At 36.1% G+C, this 19,457-nt stretch overlaps 1 protein-coding gene across 2 annotated transcripts in view; it reads left to right on the top strand.

The window, feature by feature from the left end:
* Positions 1 to 7,356, top strand: part of LOC141433234 (uncharacterized) — a 337,942-nt gene extending 330,586 nt beyond the window's left edge. The window contains exons 8-10 of one of the 2 annotated variants that reach the window (XR_012451908.1): positions 2,656 to 2,725; positions 3,312 to 3,438; positions 4,220 to 7,356. Coding sequence is in view for 1 of the 2 variants with exons in the window: in XM_074095180.1 (XP_073951281.1) it covers positions 2,656 to 2,725; positions 3,312 to 3,324 (83 nt within the window). In the remaining variant the exon portion in view is untranslated. Of the gene's footprint in view, positions 1 to 2,655; positions 2,726 to 3,311 lie in introns of both variants that reach the window. The other variant, XM_074095180.1, reaches the window with a different exon arrangement.
* The last annotated feature ends 12,101 nt before the right edge of the window (positions 7,357 to 19,457 follow it).

The following is a 19,457-nucleotide window of genomic DNA, read 5'->3' as shown; positions in this document are numbered from 1 at the left end:
ACTTGTCCAGGTTTTGAGATTAATTACAGATACATTTTAATATCGTGTAATTGGAAAAAAATATACAATCTGTCGAGTTTTATCCGCTCTGTGAAATTTAAATTAAATTGAAATGTATGCCATTCTGGCATTAATGTTTTGTATTATTTTACGTCTTAACCCTTTATAAGGCCCCATTTATTGGAACATACTATCACAGAATCAAAAGCAGCTATCGAATACATACCTAGCAAAGGATTTTTTAAAGCTAGTAGTATTTTCAATAATTACAATGAATATTGTAACTTATTACTAAAAGAATGAGGTAGAATTTCCAAATCAATGCATGTGGTCGCTAAATCGCCTCTACCTTATTAAGGGTTAACATTTCGTAAAACAACTACGCTGTCTTAATTAGTATCCAAGTGCACTACCTGCAATCAAATACAAAGTAAGGACGAAGTAAAATAAATTTGTTAAATGTGAACCTATCTGTCCGCAAAAACCAATAAACATGTAAAATTATAATTAACTGTCACTGTTTATAATGATTAATATCTGTGTTTGAATGATCTAAGGGTTTAAGGTTTTGTTTGCACACGACACAAACACGGGAGGCCATAAAACTTATTTACATATTCTAAGATCTGAATAAGATAGCCCAGTTTCTGTAGCTCGCAGTCTTGCAATATCGCGGTGCGGTCTCTAATACCTTTCTTGCCGCCGAATGTATTGTTCATTTGATCGGCTTTATTAAATAAAGATCCTCCTTGGCAGCATGTGGCCAGACTTCCAGGATTCATACACAATATATTTATCTTTAACCCTGATCTCCGACATCCCTCGCTCCAAATATTATATTTTTTCTACGTATTACTCCAGCGCTGGTTAGTTTTCGTTTCATTACATTTTCAGTCTGGTAACGTAAGACATTTTGTTCTGTAATGTTTCGCATGCGGTGTTTTTTTATTGAAGGTTTTATGTGGGAGGTTAAAACTCGTCCAGATTTTCTGGTGTCGCTAAAGTGTCGGTTTTATTTTTTACAGTGTTGCTGCAATTGTATCTACAGTTAATCTATTTTATAGTAACCTTTTTGAGGCTTTATCCAAAACGAATCTGACATTTTTTTGTCTAAAATGTTCTAGATATTCTTAAATCCTTCTAAAATTTATCACATTTACTCGTAGTGTTTATTAAATAATATCAAATGTTAAAAACGACTTTTTATCAAAAGTATATTTACAATGCAAATACGCAAATAGAAGAACAATAATAATACAAGTTTCACCCCCCAGTTTCAGTGTTAACCCGTAGAGTTTTATTATAGGTAGTTGACCCAACGCCAATCAAAACACTACTAAGCTAATGAGATCAGTTATAGATCTAAACAGATGTTAACTAAACGGCGATTGAGGTGTTCACAATGTGTTACTATAGTTGAATAGGCGCGATAAACCGCCACATTAGGCATGTATCGAGCATTATCGATAACTATTCAAGCACTAATACATCGCTAAAATTAACCTACAATAATGTTATGAAATGGGGAGGAGGTAAATGTGAATAATGTTCAACAGGAAATGTTTTAGAGAACGCGTTAATCTCGTGTCGTGTGTAGCAACATAAATATTTTAAAAGGCACATATGTAAAGCCTAACTTAAGTCTTAAGAATGTCAGTGTGTTAAGATATTGTTTTCGTTTTAGTGTTTCGTAGGAAAAACGGAACACTTAATAAAGACTTAATAGCATCACTTACCATCAGGCGTGATTGTGGTCAAACGCAAGCCTAATTCTGTGTAAAAAAAGATCACTTTGTTTTCCGTCTTTTATGACCTTTTTTCCCTGCCTTCCGGTACGCGCTTTGGTATCAAGCTGTAATTATTATCGAATACTCAAATCTTCAATCCCTGGAAGCAGTGAAAACCAAACTTCTAATCAACACAGTCGGAAGACTCGGGCATTAATCATTAATTTTGTCATAAAAGTAGTGGTCAAATTACATACAATTAGATAATCTTAAGATTTATAATTTTTGCCCATGCTACTTTTTGATAAAACTTACCGTTTTCGAAAAACAAAACTTCACGTTTTGACCTTTGAACCCGAATAACTTTTTTAGCGCACATGGGATCAATGGGTACTTTTGACACTGATTTTGGTCCTGATTGTGTATCTAAGGTCTCCACCAAAATTCAGCTTTATCGGAATTTATGTAAATTGAAATGTCTATATTGACCGGAGTACATTACAAAGGAAGTTTCCGTACACATTTCTGTGGAATCAATACCTCTACCGTACTTCCAGCTGTCTTAGAAACTTGATTTGGTATAAAAGTAGCTGTTATTGCACAATCGATGAAAAAAAAAGTGAAAATCTCATCCGTTTTCTAATCTCTTCTCTTGTAATACTTTATTATGATTTTTAGCTTTAGAAATATTTAATTAGGAGGTAAATAAAAAAAAGTTGAAATAACCCCGCTGGCAGCATTTCCAAGTTCAATCTATACGCAACAAAAAAAACTTAACCAAAAAGGCATTCGCCCTGAGCCATTGTGCAAACATGTCGCTGCTTTAGCTGGTTAGTGTCACAACTGGAAAAAAATTTTTTTTTTCAAGGAGAGCCGATCAAAAAACGCTTCTATAAGTGTTTATTTGTAATTTGTGTTTTGTTCTCAGGTGCAGTTGCGTCGTCGCTGGCCCTGACGCTGCTTTGCTCAACGTTATCTGTTTACGAGATAATAATCAGGTAAGGTTTATGTTTTAATTCTAATTAAATTTATATTATTTTAGTTGAAAATGTAGCATAATAGGCAATAACAATTATTAGAATTTCATTAAAGTTGCGGGCAACCGGTGGATGCAAGTGGCGAGTTGTCGTTCACTGTGGCGTTCTAAGGGGGAAGCCTTTGTTCAGCAGTAGAAGTCTTCCAGCTCGGGTGATGATGATGATAATGATGATGATGATGAATTAGAATAAGTTATACTCGTAGTTTGGCCAAATAACTTTACGAAGTTTGGGCAAATCAAACGAAAATCCCATGTCAAAAAGCATATACTTAAAATATACTGAGCGGCAGAAAATCTGGCCCTCAAATGTAATGCATAAGTAATTTTGTATGTAGTGGACCAAATTTTGTGCCGCTGAGTATATTATTCTATTCCTTATCAAGTCTTAGAAAGTTTGCTATAAAGATCTCTATTACTGTTCTAAAGTAACTTCATAATACCCGGTTTTATTTTAACAAAATAGAACCCCATCAGAGATGCACACTTTCCTCTGCACATTCTTTGCAATTCGCATCCGTTTCTCATCTTTTATTTTAATATTTCAGAGTCCTGCGATGATGTCAGGCCTGGGGCGCGCAGACTCGGACCCTGGCAGCTTGTACATAAAAGAATTTTAATAAGAGCTGGAACTATTCTACTAAGGAGACACTGGGTTGTATTATAATTACAGCGGTAGGTATTTTATTTCAATATTGTTATAAGAGAATTTGATCGTTCAATCCCTGGACTCTGCGCAGTTTATAACAGTTTAATGTAAATCAGACGTTTCGTTACGTTATCTATAAGTTTTATTTTACTTCAATACCTAATGTTAATCATGTATATTTAGAGTAACATAACGTTACGTCTCAAAATTATTTGTGTGCGAAAAAGTCTACAAAATATATTGTACCTTTTCACCTGAACTGTGGTGATAAAGAGAGCAGCTATGATTTTACTTCTAGCTAAACTTCTGTTTATAATTGTTTGAAGGGAAGTTATTTGTTGGTATAAAATTTGCTTGGGAATGAGCATCGAGCCACATTACTTGCTCGTTCATTCGGAACGATTCAATTAAGCAGAAAATAATTTTTCCTTGCTCATAAACAATTTACTTTTCCGTTTCAATTGCAATAATAAAATGAATGTTTTAAATAAAACACGCTTTGTGTGCGAAAGAATAATTTAATAAGAAATGGAGTATTTTGCCTAAACAATCATTTGACAAGGAAATGCCTGGCTTATTTAAATGTCACATTGTATAAAACTGAGTGTTTTTTTTTCTCATTGTTATTAGTATTACTGAACTACTATCTGTTTAGCACACATTGCTTTCAAGATGCTTAAGACTTTTTTTATAAACATATAATTCACATTAGCTCGGCCTACGCGTAATTAAATAAGCTTTGGATGATTATCAAAAGGGTATCTTACAAACTGACACGTCAAAATATTTTTTTTCTGTTAACACTAGTTGGCGCGGGTGCACTGAGCGGGCGCACGCCTTATATACAAAATCCATCGCAGCGTGCAGTAAGTAGCTGCTCGTTCTATTTTTCAATAGACGTCCACTCGCTCCATTCAAACCGCATCAGCTAACATAGACTCTTAAACGTCTGCAAAATAAATCAACTAAAAATCATTAAATACTTCTATTTACAACAAAACTTGAGCCAAGCTGCACTCTATACGTTTTAACTTTTTTATGTTAGAGAGATCAGACAAACGAACTAGTGGGTCACCTGATGTTAAGTGATCACCACTGTCCATAGACACCCTTTACGCGATGCCAGTGCGTTGTCGGCCCTAAACTTAATTGGAATGTAATATTTCTAGTTCAGAATTATGCCTGGTTCACATTATTCCAGTAAATCGTTCCAGTAGCATGACACTGCGGTGCTCGATTCATCTTGTGTAACTCGTTTGGATTGTGACCCCGCAATGTATCGCTACGCTACTGGTACGATTTTACTGGAATAATGTGAACCGGGCATTAGTGATTATGTCAATCACTAGAGCATCAAAAACTATATAATTGCACTCTTGGCGTGTTTTTATGTATATGAAACAACATACAACGAAAAAAATCCATTTTTTTTTCGAACTAAATTGTGCATCAATTAACTTATTTGGCTATTTTTCAGATTCAATCTAATATTTTAGGTACATACCGCGATCCTAAACTAAGTAATGTATATACTCTAATTAAAAATGTAAGTTAATGAAATAAAAATACCTAAAAAATAAAACATTGTTATGATTAATTCATAGGTCGAAAATATTTAATTGAAAATGTATAATATATAAATGTTCTTGTGGATAATGTGTGATCTGTAGATTTTATTTATTAGATGGACTATTAGAATTAATTAATAAAACGAATTAACTAAGTATTATATACCTAAAAAAGTTTAAGCCTTCATAAGATAAAATAACAGTTTATTTACCACTTACGAATCAAAATGAGTTTTTCAATTAAGTATATATCATGGGTTTATTGTATTAAAACTACTAATTTATTGTTTTTTTTAGAAAAAAGTGATTTTAAATAGGTTTATTTTATGATATTTTCTATACTTGATCAAATTATATATATTTAATTTTCGTATCTTATCTTGTACCTATAAGGCAATAGGACAATGGGACTATTACTATGTCTGCATGCATGTGTCCTCCACAGAGGTGAGAAAAAGTTAGTTTTCCTTTTATATCTTTTAAGTAACAAAAATATGCCGTTTTCGAGCAACAATAGCAAACCGAATCAAAGCGGGTTGGTCTCTGGATCAACTGCACAACTAAAGCTGCAATATTTATCTCTAATGCTAATAATGTTCTTGGTTTAGTCACAAACAAAATTAACCTAGGTTACGTTTAAAGCCTTGTCATGCTGGCGATTTGCGGAATTATACGAGTTTTATGCCATTATTGTTTCTTCCTATTCGCGATTCTGCACAAAATAAATTCCACACAGCTGAATTTGATCACATGCGTAATGCTTCACAGTCATTATTGCTACGCAATCTTGTTTCTTCCTATTCGCGATTCTGCACAATATGAATTCCACACAACTGAATTTAATCACATGCGTTATAAGTAATTCACGATTCTGTAATTATTTTTTTAAAAATCTCATACGTAACCGGGAATCGAACCCGGTCGAAATTGGGGCGGAGATTTTTTTTTATTTCAATCTACCCTATTTTTATTATTATTATTTTTATTATTTTAAGGCTGCTGCTGCCTTCGGGAAGCTTCGTCTCAAGGTGTTCCGTTCACATAACTTAAAGCTCGCGACCATGAGCATTTTTACCGCGGGAAAAGCGACTCACGCAGTTTGTTTTTTTTAATTTCTAAACGCGACTAGGAAGAAACAAGATAGTATAGAAGATACAATACAATACAATACAAAGACTCTTAATTTTACACCAGCCATAGTAAGATAGATAGAATAAAAGATAAAGATAGAGATTAAGATAGTATCGTGAAGTATAACGCATGTGATTAAATTCAGTTGTCTGGAATTCATATTGTGCAGAATCGCGAATAGGCAGAAACAAGATTGCGTAGAAATAATGACTGTGAACCATTACGTATGTGATTAATTTCAGTTGTGTGGAATTCATATTGTGCAGAATCGCGAATAGGAAGAAACAAGATTGCGTAGAAATAATGACTGTGAAGCATTACGCATGTGATCAAATTCAGCTGTGTGGAATTTATTATGTGCAGAATCGCGAATAGGAAGAAACAATAATGGCATAAACCTCGTATAATCCGATTTGCGGTATAGTCGAGTGTAGTAAATAGGTGTGTCTTCGCCGCTATCCGCAGTTACACTTAAAAACTAATTCTCAACAAAAGATCGGTTTTCTTTTTCTTTCTCGTTTGAATCTTCTGGAAAAACGAAGAAACCCGACGACTCCCCATTCTGGTAGTACTGTTGTAACTAACTGCGTGCTCGCGGCGAATTCGTTGCGTGTTCGCAACGAAAGCGTCGCTTGCTCATATTGAAACCGTTGCACACTCGCTACGCTTTCATCTCACCTGCAAATCATTAGTGTGATAAGGCTTTTAAAAAAATATGGTCGTTCTGAACACTTTTTTAAGCGAGCTTAACTCGCATAATTTGGCTGGTTTATAACTAAAAGATTGTTTTATATTATCATTATCAACTTGAAGTTAATAAAATAACATAAAATGTCTTAGTTACTATACTACAAACACCCCTGAACACAATTTTGTTTCCTACTTTATCGAGTTTATCCTGTTTATTTTTCATTGGGTATCTTAATAAAAATAAATGTAAAGATGAAAATGATTGTAGATACTAACGTTATTATAACTGTATGTAATTAGTTGGGAGAAGTAGACAATATTTCTGTAAGTGATCTATGGAAAATTAACGAATACTGTTGTTAGAAGAATGTCTTTATTATGAATAATTAATGTTTTTTTGGACGTTGTTCGAATACTAAAATACTGTTAGACTAGTGTTTTTGTTATTAATTGTACGAATACATTTTATACGATGACATTTCATGTTCCGCATTTATTTGCTCAACGATGTGGCAACTTTTTTTATGAGTATGTTAAATAAATTATTTAAACAAATGTTGTTGCGTTATTTATTATATTAATCGTAAAATATTACATAAATATCTCTAAGTAATCTTATTGCACGATGTGCAGAAATATCTCCGTGAGGTCTAGCTTTGAACCAAAATCTATGATAGAACGGGATCTGATTTAAAATTTACCTACGTCATCAAGTACTCTAGGTACATGGAAACAAACTTAAGCCTTCAATAATCCCAAAGTTCCGTAAAAATTAAGGACGTTTTTGGTCAAATTTACGTCATAGAGTACCTGAAACTGAATTGTACCAACTGTTGAGTACTGATGTAATAATATAATATATGGCTTTGCTCTAGTCTGTTATTGCTTTTTATGTAGCCTGCAATACGTTCCACTGCTGGGCAAAGGCCTCCCCTTTCTTTCAGTCTGGTATGAAGTTGAAAAAGCACCTCCATCTGCCGAGCACTACTGGCCGGGTGAGATGTGGTACTTTTCTTGTTCGGGCAGTTTATGACGTGCGAGTAATTTTGACTGAGAAAAAACGCCCTGACAGACCGGAAAATGGAACTTAGGCAGGCTTGTTTTTTTAACGTACCTTAAGGGTGGTTAAATGTTTATAATAATAATTTTCCATACGTGGTAGGTACACGATGAAATTACTAAAGTAGAAGACGTGCAAATAGACACGTTATACGTGTGAGCAAAATAAAACAAATAAACAAAACAAACGAACAAATCGCTGCACGGAGCATACATAATTCTGTTCTAATCTTATTCACAAAGCACATTTATGCGAGCAAATAAATATTTAATCAATGAGCCGCCTTTCCCCTATTAGGGCTGATGGAAGATGACATTTAAGTATTTAGTAGCCCGACCAAGGAATTAAAAAAACTTCGCCATATATTGCAGAAAACTATTCAACTTTCAACTATAGTGCCCGGCCGCTAAAAAGTCAATCCTGGCAAAGCTTGGTGCCGATTGTGCGTGGTCTACTTCTTGGATATTGTGAGCTAAAATGCAAAAAATGATTAAGTCATTAAGAAAAATAATTTACAATATGACGAAATATTTGTCGGAAGAAAGTTTTAAGGATAAGAATTTATTCCTCTATTATGTAAATAACATCACCGGCCTCGTTGTCAACATGACTGTATCTACCAGTTATATTAATAATGTAATAATGAAAATTTGCTAATTTTTGAGTAAATTACAAGTAAAAGTTTATTTTATTTTAGGTATATATATCCCGATCTTGTTAAAATACAACAATATTATGGTCCGACGTCAGCTGCATTTTCTTCGCCTAAAAAATAAAAAATAAAACAAAAAATAAATTAATCTTGATGAATTCGAGCTCGGTGCAATTACGCATAAAATACAAGAATTCTATGCCGTCTGAAAAGAAGTACTGAGTTTGAAGTAGTTTTACGACTGACAGTGATTCCAATGTAGGGTTGTAACGGAACTTCACCTCCGTCTCCGTTACTGCGGAAGTTCCGCAAAAAATCGTATCTTCGCCTCCGCCTCCGCAATTTTTTTGCGGAGTTTATAACGGAAGTTCATTTCTAGTCATTTGACGATGACTTGTTAGATGATTGCCCATAAATCTTTATTTCCTAGTAGCAATATTTCCATTCGCGTTTTTTCCCAATATGCTTTTTTACTGAAGCTTATTTTCAAAGTAGCATTTTTCCCCAATCAGAGTCGATTTGTCCCCAATCGATTTCTGTGTCGATTCTGTAAAAATAAGCTTCATTAAAAAAGCACATTGGGAAAAAAAGAATTTGAGAAAAAACACGAATGGAAATTTGGCTTCTAGGAGGAAATAACGATTTCGGAGAAAGATTTTCTAACCCGTTTTGTAAAAAGTAATTGGTTTTTTTTATTTTTTTAGAATTTTTTGAGTTGAATAAACCATAACCTACAATTTTTTCCACATCCACTTTCACCTTCGCATCCGCTACCGTTAACCTCCGCATCCGCGGAGGCGAAACCTGACGCCTCCGCATCCGCCTCCGCCTCCGCTAAGAAGGCCTCCGCTACAACCCTATTCCAATGTACCTATCTGTTATTGAACCAGTACAATCTCAACATGAAGACAATGAAATATGTCCTATGAATCGGTTGAATTATATTCCGAATTTGATGATTGTTAATTTAACAATAAATGAATAATAATAAAATCAAACATTTGTAGTTTTATTTTCTCTATTTTAATTCGACTAATAGTTTAATTTAATGGAAGATTATTTATATTATAATATATAGAAATGTTATAAATTAAAATTGTTTTTATTTAATTAATAATCTTTAACATACTCGTGTAATCTGGGGCCACGGTAGTGCCCCCGCTAAGTCGAGCGCGAAGCAAACACTGCCGTACCATCCTTTACTGGAACCTTTTCGCCGCATTTTCAGGCCCCTATTTGAGAACTTCTGGATAAGACCAGAACGCAGAAATTTTCGTCATCTAATAAGCTAAAAATTTCAAGTCTGTAGGTCATTTAGTTCCGAAGTTAAGCGAAAGAAAAGTTTCGCATTTATGACACTCACTCACTCATTCACTCATGATCATCCAAATAGAACTACTTAGTACTTCCCATAAACTCAGAGAGCTGAAATTTGGTACAGAGTTAGGGTTTAATGGCCATATAAAGGGAAAACTATAAAAACTAGGATAATCGAAGATCTGGAGTACATGGTGACCCTGATTAGAAAACACAAGAGTTCAACCAAACTATTAGAGATCGACATACCGCCTTTACAATTTTTTTACAAAAAGAAGTGAAATCCCACCAAAAACATGGAGCTACTTGTTTATCTCTAAAATTTCTTTATATTGTCCGCGTATTGAGTCTCAACATTTACTGGATATGACTTAGGACTCAACATTCTTTATACGTGAGTGGGTACAAGTCAACGGCCAAGTCACACAACATTAACTATAATAATAAAGAAATCGCAGTAAGAAACCTTAGACTTGGCACGACTTTGTCTGGATTTCATTACTTTTTAGAGATAAACAAGCAGCTCCATCGAGACTTGGCTAGTTTTTTACAGAATGTTTTTGGTGGGATAATACTTTTACACTAGCCATTTCTCATGCGGACGACTGTACTTGATGGTTGCTATATGTAATTATTGCTATTTTAACGCCCCCAGAGCAGGTATTTTAGACTTAGCATTGTTTTATTGTTAGGCAAAGTACACTTGTAATCCTACTAATATTATAAATGCGAAAGTTTGTGAGTGAGTGAGTGAGTGAGTGAGTATGTTTGTTACTCTTTCACGCTGAAACGGCTGGACGGATTTGGATGAAATTTGGCGAAAAGTTAGTTTATAACCTGGATTAAAACATAGGATACTTTTTATCCCGGTATTCCCACGGGATAGGGATACAATCTCGAAATAACAACCTCTGGGCTTAGAGTCATGAAATTTGGTATGTAGGTAGTTGGACGTTTGGAATAACAGATAAGTGACTTTTTGACCCGATATTCCCACGGGATACCTAGGGATAAAATCTTGAAATAACAACCGCAGGGCTTAAAGCCATGAAATTTAGTATGTAGGTAGCTGGACCTTTGGATAAACACATAAGCTACTTTTTATCCCGATATTCCCCCGGGATAGGGATAAAATCTTGAAATAATAACCGCTGGGCTTAGAGTCATGAAATTTGGTATGTAGGTAACTGGACGTCTGGAATAACACGTAAGGGACTTTTTGACTCGATATTCCCACGGGATACCTAGGGATAAAATCTCGAAATAACAACCACTGGATTTAGAGCCATGAATTTTGGTATGTAGGTAGCTGGACCTCTGTAATAACACACAGGCTAATTTTTATCCCGATATTCCCACGGGATAGGGATAAAATCTTGAAATAATAACCGCTGGGCTTAGAGTCATGAAATTTGGTATGTAGGTAGCTAGACGTCTGGAATAACACAATCTTTTTTACATAAGCGACTTTTTGACCCGATATTTTCACGGGATACCTAGGGATAAAATCTCGAAATAACAACCACTGGGCTTAGAGCCATGAAATTTGGTATGTAGGTAGCTGGACCTCTGGAATAACACAATCTTTTTTTTACCCTGATATTCCCACGGGATAGGGATAAAATCTTGAAATATTAACCGCTGAGCTTAGAGGCATGAAATTTGGATGTAGGTAGCCGTATGTCTGGAATAACACATATTATAAGTTCGCTACTTTTATCCTATATTCCACGGTATAGTTTTGTCACTAAGGGACCCATACATCCCTGTATTATATTATTATTTCGTATTTTTTCTTTTAATTGTATACTGTAGTTTTAAGTATTTTATTTCTAATTATTTTATTTTGAAAAAATGACTTTCTGCCAAGTTTCTTGCGGCGCATTCTTCTTGGCAATGATGGTCTTTCCGAAAGCGCTGGTAGTATAAAAAATGAAGTGTAAAAGTGCCCATTGCGGCCTATTTACTGAATAAATGATTTGAATTTGAATTTTGCATTTGAATTTGGATAGGCAAAAATTTTAAACTTCAGCACTGGGTTTAGAGTCTTGAATTTTGTATAGTCATTCACAACACAACCTGAATGAAGACCACGATATAAATATTGGAAATTTCCAGGGGAATTTCGTAAAATCCCGAAAATTTAAATTGCAGCTACCACACCGAATAGTTTACGCGTGCGAAGCCGCGGGTAAAAGCTAGTAAAATTATAATGTGTTACTGATATTTTATCAAATATTGTGGTATTTCCCGACCGTGTTTGTGCCGTGATCATGTTTAGCGTATATTGTCGGATATCATTGTTTACGATGAAAAAATGTAAGTTTGAAATCCAACATTACCTCGCTGAGTTTTTGAACCGGTGATAGATTTTTTTTGGCATTTATAAGTGCTTTTTATAGCCTAAATTTAATAAAGATATTTTGACTTTAACTTTGACTTTGAATAGTATGGATCATATGAAGGGTTCACGGAAAGAACATGCCTAGTCACCTTTTTTTTTAATTGCGATTTTAACTTCAATATAGCTCCCAAAGTACTATGACTTACCATTGAATTAAATAATCTGAAAACAATATACCTAAAATATATTTTTTTAACTTTTGAATAAATGGTAACCATAGTAATTGTTTGTGATGACTAACTTTCAAACCGCTATAACTCAAAAAGTTGCTGTACGTGAAAGTCGAGAAACCTTCGTCTAAGTACCTAATTTTACACAAAGTCATCATTTCAAATTTAAGTGGTAAGGGTTGTGTACCTACTCTAACTGTAGGGTGTTGCATCCGAAGATATATATGTACTCACACTTCTTTCACAGCCTGGTCATTCTACTGTTTTTTGGGAATAATTCGATATAAGGCTAATTTTTGGTATACGGCTTTTATGTGTAATTTTAAGAACCAATATTTTCAAATCCACCAAAATTTAGTTCCGGAAGATGGTAGAAAAAAAATTAACCCTAAATTAGGTATTTTTTTTGAGCAAAAATGTTATCAGTAAAACCGTAGTACCGTCGAAATATATTTGAATAATTCAGTTTTTAGACTCGCAAGCTAAATCCACCAATGTATCTAACAGGAAATTAGAAAAAAAAAGCACTTAAGTGATTATTTCGTAATACGTCTAATTTCTATTAGGAAAAAAATAAAATAAGATTTTTTAAGTCACATAATTATCAAGAAATTGGATTTTAAATAATTATCATTTAAAATCCAACAATAAATATGCATTAGCAGCAAAAATAAGTACAAAACGTCTCAAAGCACGTTAAAAAGTCATACCTAAACCTTAACTATACTTACCATTTATGCCACTATCGTAATTTATTTATAATTTTTACTTTTGAAAATTTTAAGCCTTTTTTTAAGTTCTTTAAAAAAAACGAGTAAATTATGAAGTAAATAGGCTTATTGCAATTTCACCTGATTTTACAGAATTATTAAAGATTATTTTTTATAAAATTTTACTGTCGCGGTGATAAATTTTGGTACATTATTGAAGAATATATTTGCAAATTACGTGGCCTAATTTTTAATGCAAAAAAATTGCTTATTTGAATTAATTTTGATTTTACTTAGAGCGAAGATGTTAGGTGACTGAGGTACTCCGGGTTTAACTAAAGAAAAGGTTTGCTTCAGGGCACTGTGTCGAGGTATTTATTTATTTAGTTCATCCACATTATAATTATAAATTTTAAATCTAGTTTCAGGTTCTTTATTCTGATATTTAAGATAATTACGGTGAACGTATCATGGACCCCAACGCCACAGGTACCTACTAGACAGGTAATTGATAAAGATTAAATTCACCGTACAAGTTCTGTAAAGTATCTGGTTCAGTATTTATCATTAAATCATTAACGTTTTGAAATTTGGGTTGTGTTTACTAATTCAACAAGATCATTTAAATAAATAAAAGTAATTTATTGCCGCATTAAAAAACCTGATAATTAGGAAGTTTATCTTCACGCCGGTAAGATGAATGGCAGAAAAGGCCACCTGAACTTTGCCTAAAGAATCACTAATTTCAAGGCGGCACAGCACGGTCAGGAATTGACCCACCACCTTCACATCTGCTCCTTCTTCTACACCGAAGACCTGACCTTCCTATTTCGGCAAGGCCATACAGCAGCTGCTTGCTGGCCCTGGAGCCCCTACTGCCCCCAGCCTTCGTCCAGCACTGGTCCAACTCAACTCTCTCGTATCCGCGACCCTCGAGATCCTTTTTTTCTGTCAGTACAGCCTCAGGGGCTAATTTACGTCTGAAAACTTCGATTTTTTTTTTACTCAAATTTAACCCCTAGGGTCATAACAACATAAACAACCTGTAGATGGCATAACAGTAATCGATACACAACAAATAAAACGTAAATTAACATAGTACATAGAATAGTATAACTAAAAAAACCTTTTATACCTATGCGTTCAATTCTCTCACCAGCATTTGTGACAACAGTAAACGAATAACATATTAATATGAAAACCGTGAATTACCGCTCACTCAGTAAAGAATTTCATAATGCAGTATATAACAAAAATAACATTTCATGTTAGTCTAAAAAGTCAGACAGAGAAGCTCACCCAATTCCAAAGCAGAGGCCTAAACAGATTATCATTCCAGTTTTATATCCGGTAGATAGCGAGTGTTTAAAATCTTACGCGCTCTTAGGCGTCCGCTTACAAATATTGCGCGGCGAAATTACAGGTATTACACAAAATTACAGGTATTACGACGGAATTACAAGTATTACGGGGGATAACTGGGTGTTGCGGATATCCCGCCCCAGTCGCACTGATACGGCCAAATCTCTAACAAGAAAATAAAATGAAATTCCCGCAAAAACGTTAGGAGTGCGGTGGGATAATCCTTTTAATTCACTCTGGCGTTTTCAGTTGTGCCACAGGGCGGACACGCCATACAAAATACGCGTTCTTGAATCTACATAGGCACGACGATGTCTGTACACGCGTCAATGTGTGCGTAAGACACACAGGGCTGACTATCGCAAAACCCTAATACTATAGGGTATGTAGGTATGGCTTAGATGTGTAAATAAATGTAATTGTTAATCATATATTTTTATTTAAACCTACTTAAAATGTGTCTGTCTATGTATTTAAGCGTTATTATTTTACATTACAATAAATATATGACTACAAACTTGAACGAATTATTCGGTACCTAATTAGTTATTTCATGTATTAATCGCGATACTTTTAGACAATTTGTTATATAATTAGTATAGTGTGTGTAGATAAGATATATACTGGTCTATTGATAGGAGAGAATTAACAAATCAATTTTATAATAACTACCTACTAATATAAGACGTCTATTTATACATTATAGGTACACACTTTTAAACCTAGGTATTGGTTATTTCCTCAGTTACCTAATACCTAAATACATTGTACATGTTGCTAATTAAAGTTGGTTAGGTACCTTACCTACCTTTTTACGTCTTTCGGAAATCGAAAAAAACTCCTTTTCTTATCTTTGGCTGTTGACAAACACCCATACAATGCACAGTATATCACCATTTCGCAAAGTTATTGCGAACTTAGTGCCGTGCGACGGTGCGACCGACACACATCGCGTCGCGCGCCCGACTGCTTTCCTGCGGTTTTCCTGCAATCTGCGCTTGAGGGGTGGGGTAACTCGAACCGGTGCGGGGCGGAGCGTGTCCATTCTGTATGTCAGTACTATTATATATTCTGTGGTTGTGCTTAATACAATTAGTGTTACGTGAGCATTTATTACCTACTCAATCTTACATTTTTTATCTGAGTTTTTTAATAATAATATCGTCGCTCGGCAGGCAAAAGTACTAAAGCGACACTTTGGGCTAAAATGAGTTATGCATATCACCAGAATCAGCGAATTTTTCTGCATCGAACTGTCTAGGTTTCAAAGCGATTGGAGCAAAATTTAACTTTTTTTTGGCGCTTTAGTCTTTCAAAAAACGCTTAAATTTGGGAAGCAAATTACTTAATGCAGCATCACTTTCATTATTTTCATTTTAGTACTGTTACCTTTTTGCCATTTTTCGATTTACCGTCGTTCAGTCTTTTGCCATTTTTCTAGTTTGCAAATTTTGGACGTTTAGTATTTTGTGCAAAAAAAAAGAAAATACCTTTGTCACTTCAGTAATTATGCCCTCCCCGAGTTGAAGTTTTATACACCTTTAGTCGTTTGGTTGTATTGATAAGAATTCATTTATAAGAATTTAGCTATTTGTTCTTAAAAACTTATACATACGTTTGGCATTTTAGCCATTTTAACATATACAAAAGCATACATTCAAACAGGATTAGCAAAAAAACTTCACGAAATATTATAGATTTGGTGAAATTAGTCATTACTCTTGACCTTTATCGTGTATTAAAAAAGCGTTTAGTATATATACGTAGTAAAATATCATTGCAATTCGATGTTTGGTATATAGAAACATCATATTTTCTTAAGATTTATAACTTTATTTATAAATTATAATGATTATTATTCCTTAAAACTTTAAGTTCTTTTTATGTTGCCAAAGGATAAAAGAAATAGTATGTATGTATGTAAACTCTTAATTGTACAAAAGAAAAGAAACACAACACAATTGACAATCTTTGAGAGACTTGTACAAAGGCGGACTTATCCCTTTAAGGGATCTCTCCCAGGCAACCTCAATAGTAAATCTATTTCAAAATTTTGTAGTTATAATTTTATCGCTACGGTTCTGTTTGCATCGAATAAAGATGATGTTCGGCCCTAAGTATTTGAAATTTAGAGTTAGAAGTTTTAATTTTTTTTTATTAATGTTACATAAATAGCTTAAGTTTAGTCCAGAAGGCCCCTCGAGTTGTCCCTGGCGCAAAAGTAGCCATCAAACTGGCCGCATTACCACGTTTAATGGCGATAGACAATCTTTGCACCAGGGAACGAATCCGCGCGGGCGTGAGCGTGAGACCCCCTTTCCGTAATTCGACGTCCCACTTCCCGAATGTAAACAATCGCCTCAAACGCAAGAGGAACAAAATAATAGTTACTCAGTGCCGAATAATTCTGCCGTTTTTGACCGCAAAATCCACCGCGGATTGCCGCGGACTATTCAGCTGAGGTGCGAGGCGGCGAAAGTACTAACGCACGTAACGTCCGACAGCAAACACTTCCCGTTCTGCCATGGCACTAAAGTTAAGCCATCTGGTCTTTTGCTGTCGGTTCGACAGAGGACTGGAGGCTCCAGAACGCAGAGGATGTTGGCGGATATTAAAGCCCTCTTCAGTATGTCAAAGAGAGCGTAGTAGCGCGGAAATTTTCCTGAACACCGACAAGAACTCAACGCGTGAAATGGCCAGGGTGCGTACCGGTGGCTAGGTATAACAACTTTAGATATATTATTGGTAGATATAACTTTCAGTGGGTATAATGAATTATTGGTATAATCTGGAATACGTAATACTATTATAATAATAATGTGTTATGCCAAAAAAGTAGGTAAGGTTAGAACTGCGACCCTATCAAGAAACGGAACTGCCTGAAAACTAGGTTAGGTTAGAATTGCAACTCCAACGATTTCATAAAGAAAACCAAATTATATCTACACATTATACTACTAAATACTTATAGTATAATATTGTGAAATTATGTGTTATTTGTTATACCGATCATCTTAAGCTCTGATGGCCATTTGCTTCCACCATGGAGCCGCAGATGCATTTATGAGGCACACAAACATCGCAGCCCAGGCGGAGAGCTACTGCCATCCACAATGAGTCGTTGTCCAGAAGTATTTCCAAATAAAGAGCAAGCAAAGCCCATAACCACGCTCTCGCTTTGATTTTTGATACCGACTTCAGCCTGGCTAAATCCACCCTAGTGGCACACCCACCCACAAGTGCCAGAGCGTCCCTAGCCCCCACGTCATCCCAAACTCGTTATATCAGCGGAGCCCGAGGCAGCGACGCTATTAGGTGTCGAGCCGTCCACCTCGCCAGTGCACCATGCACAAACGGAATGGTAACCCGATGGGGTTTCATGAGAATTTTTAATTTTAGGAAACAAGGCCACTATAATAACTCCATGTGCTGATGCGAGGAAGACTGGCAAGCCCACATTCTCCACACGCCGCAAACTGAGACCAAACTTGAACATGGGACTTGGTTGAATTTAGTAGTAACGGGCAGGCTTCCTCCAGGTCGCATTCTGTCCTTAAGACTATAGAGTCCAAAGTATATGAGGCCGGTGTGTGGGGGGCCGTTCGCCTGATGACTCGGTAGCACCTCCGGGTCTTGAGACGCTTGTGTTCGAAGCATCCTCCCGCGTCCTGCACGTTAAATTTCCCTCGGGAGCCGGATCGGTCCATTCAAGCCTTGCCGGTAAACTTGGAGGATGTGGTGCGAGCACTAGGGTCATTCCATAATGGGTCAGCCGTGGGCTTAAACGGAATTCGACCAGCTCATTTTCAGATGGGTTTTGGAACACTGAGGTCACGATCCACAACACGCACTTTCGTCACGGAACCCGGAAATCCAGACTGTGTCGTCTTGAAGTAGGATCTCAAGAACGCGTCCAATACTGGCGAGAGGGATGTTCTGTTGGGCGAAGTGAAAAAATACATTCCCACCCTGTACCTTTTTTACACCAGGTCTATCATTCTCCTTCTAACCTTGTCTACGGCGATTCTCAAATTCTTTCGCAGGTGGGTGCGCAGTAGGGAGATCAGCTTGGACCGCTTACCTTCAGTCTTACTATTCATGAAGCACTGTCGTCTCGAAAATCACCTCTTAATATTTGGTATTTACTCGTAGATGATGGCACCTAAGGAGCCTAAGGTCGTAAAGCAGGACTTGGCTTTCCTTATCCCCCCCCCCCCTTGAGAGGTATAGGACTGAAGGCGAATATGGGACAGATTTAACCCCGCCTGTTCTCCTTCTTTAACTTCTTTAAGGTCTTTCTTCCTGGTCTCAAAGGGCTTTTTACACGAGACCTTTACCCTCTTGGGTTCTTCTATTTTCCAAGAGGCCATTTCTAGTGCTATAGAGACCAGGAAGCGTCTATTTTGCTCGCCCAGGAACGTTTGAAGAGTATTAATACCCATCTCATCTTGACTCTGTTACGAATGTGTTTCGCAGTTCCAAAAATAACCTATTTTTTGAAAACCACTCCAATGGTTGTGTTCGGGTAAAACTTCTTCTTTTGACGTCACGTTGAGAGATACAAAGGAGACTGTATTGAACGTGTCCCTTGCGGATGAGCAATGGGTCCAAGCGTCCTTGCCCATATGTAACGGTGGTGTCGGTTTGCGGCGTACGGCGGATGTGGGCTTGCCAGCGTTCCTCGGATCGGCACATGGAGTTGGTGGCCTTATCTCTTAAATTTTTAAATCTCATAAAGGTTACCAATACCATTTCGTATGTGGATGATGCACTGGCGAGCCGAATGAGACTGGCGTCACTGCACGGGGCTCCGCAGATACAATGAGTTTGGGATGACGAGGGGGCTAGGGACGCTCTAGCACGGCCTGTGGGTGTAACCACTGGGGTGGGTTTGGCCAGGCTGAAGTCGGCATCAAAAGTCAAAGCGGGAACGTGGTTATAGGCGTTGCCTGTTCCTTATTTGGGAACAGTCTTGGACAAC

The sequence above is a fragment of the Choristoneura fumiferana genome, chromosome 12, assembly GCF_025370935.1.
Source record: "Choristoneura fumiferana chromosome 12, NRCan_CFum_1, whole genome shotgun sequence".
NCBI lineage: Eukaryota > Metazoa > Arthropoda > Insecta > Lepidoptera > Tortricidae > Choristoneura > Choristoneura fumiferana.
Note: the sequence above shows the minus strand (reverse complement) of the source record. Positions and strands in the feature narration are given on the sequence as shown.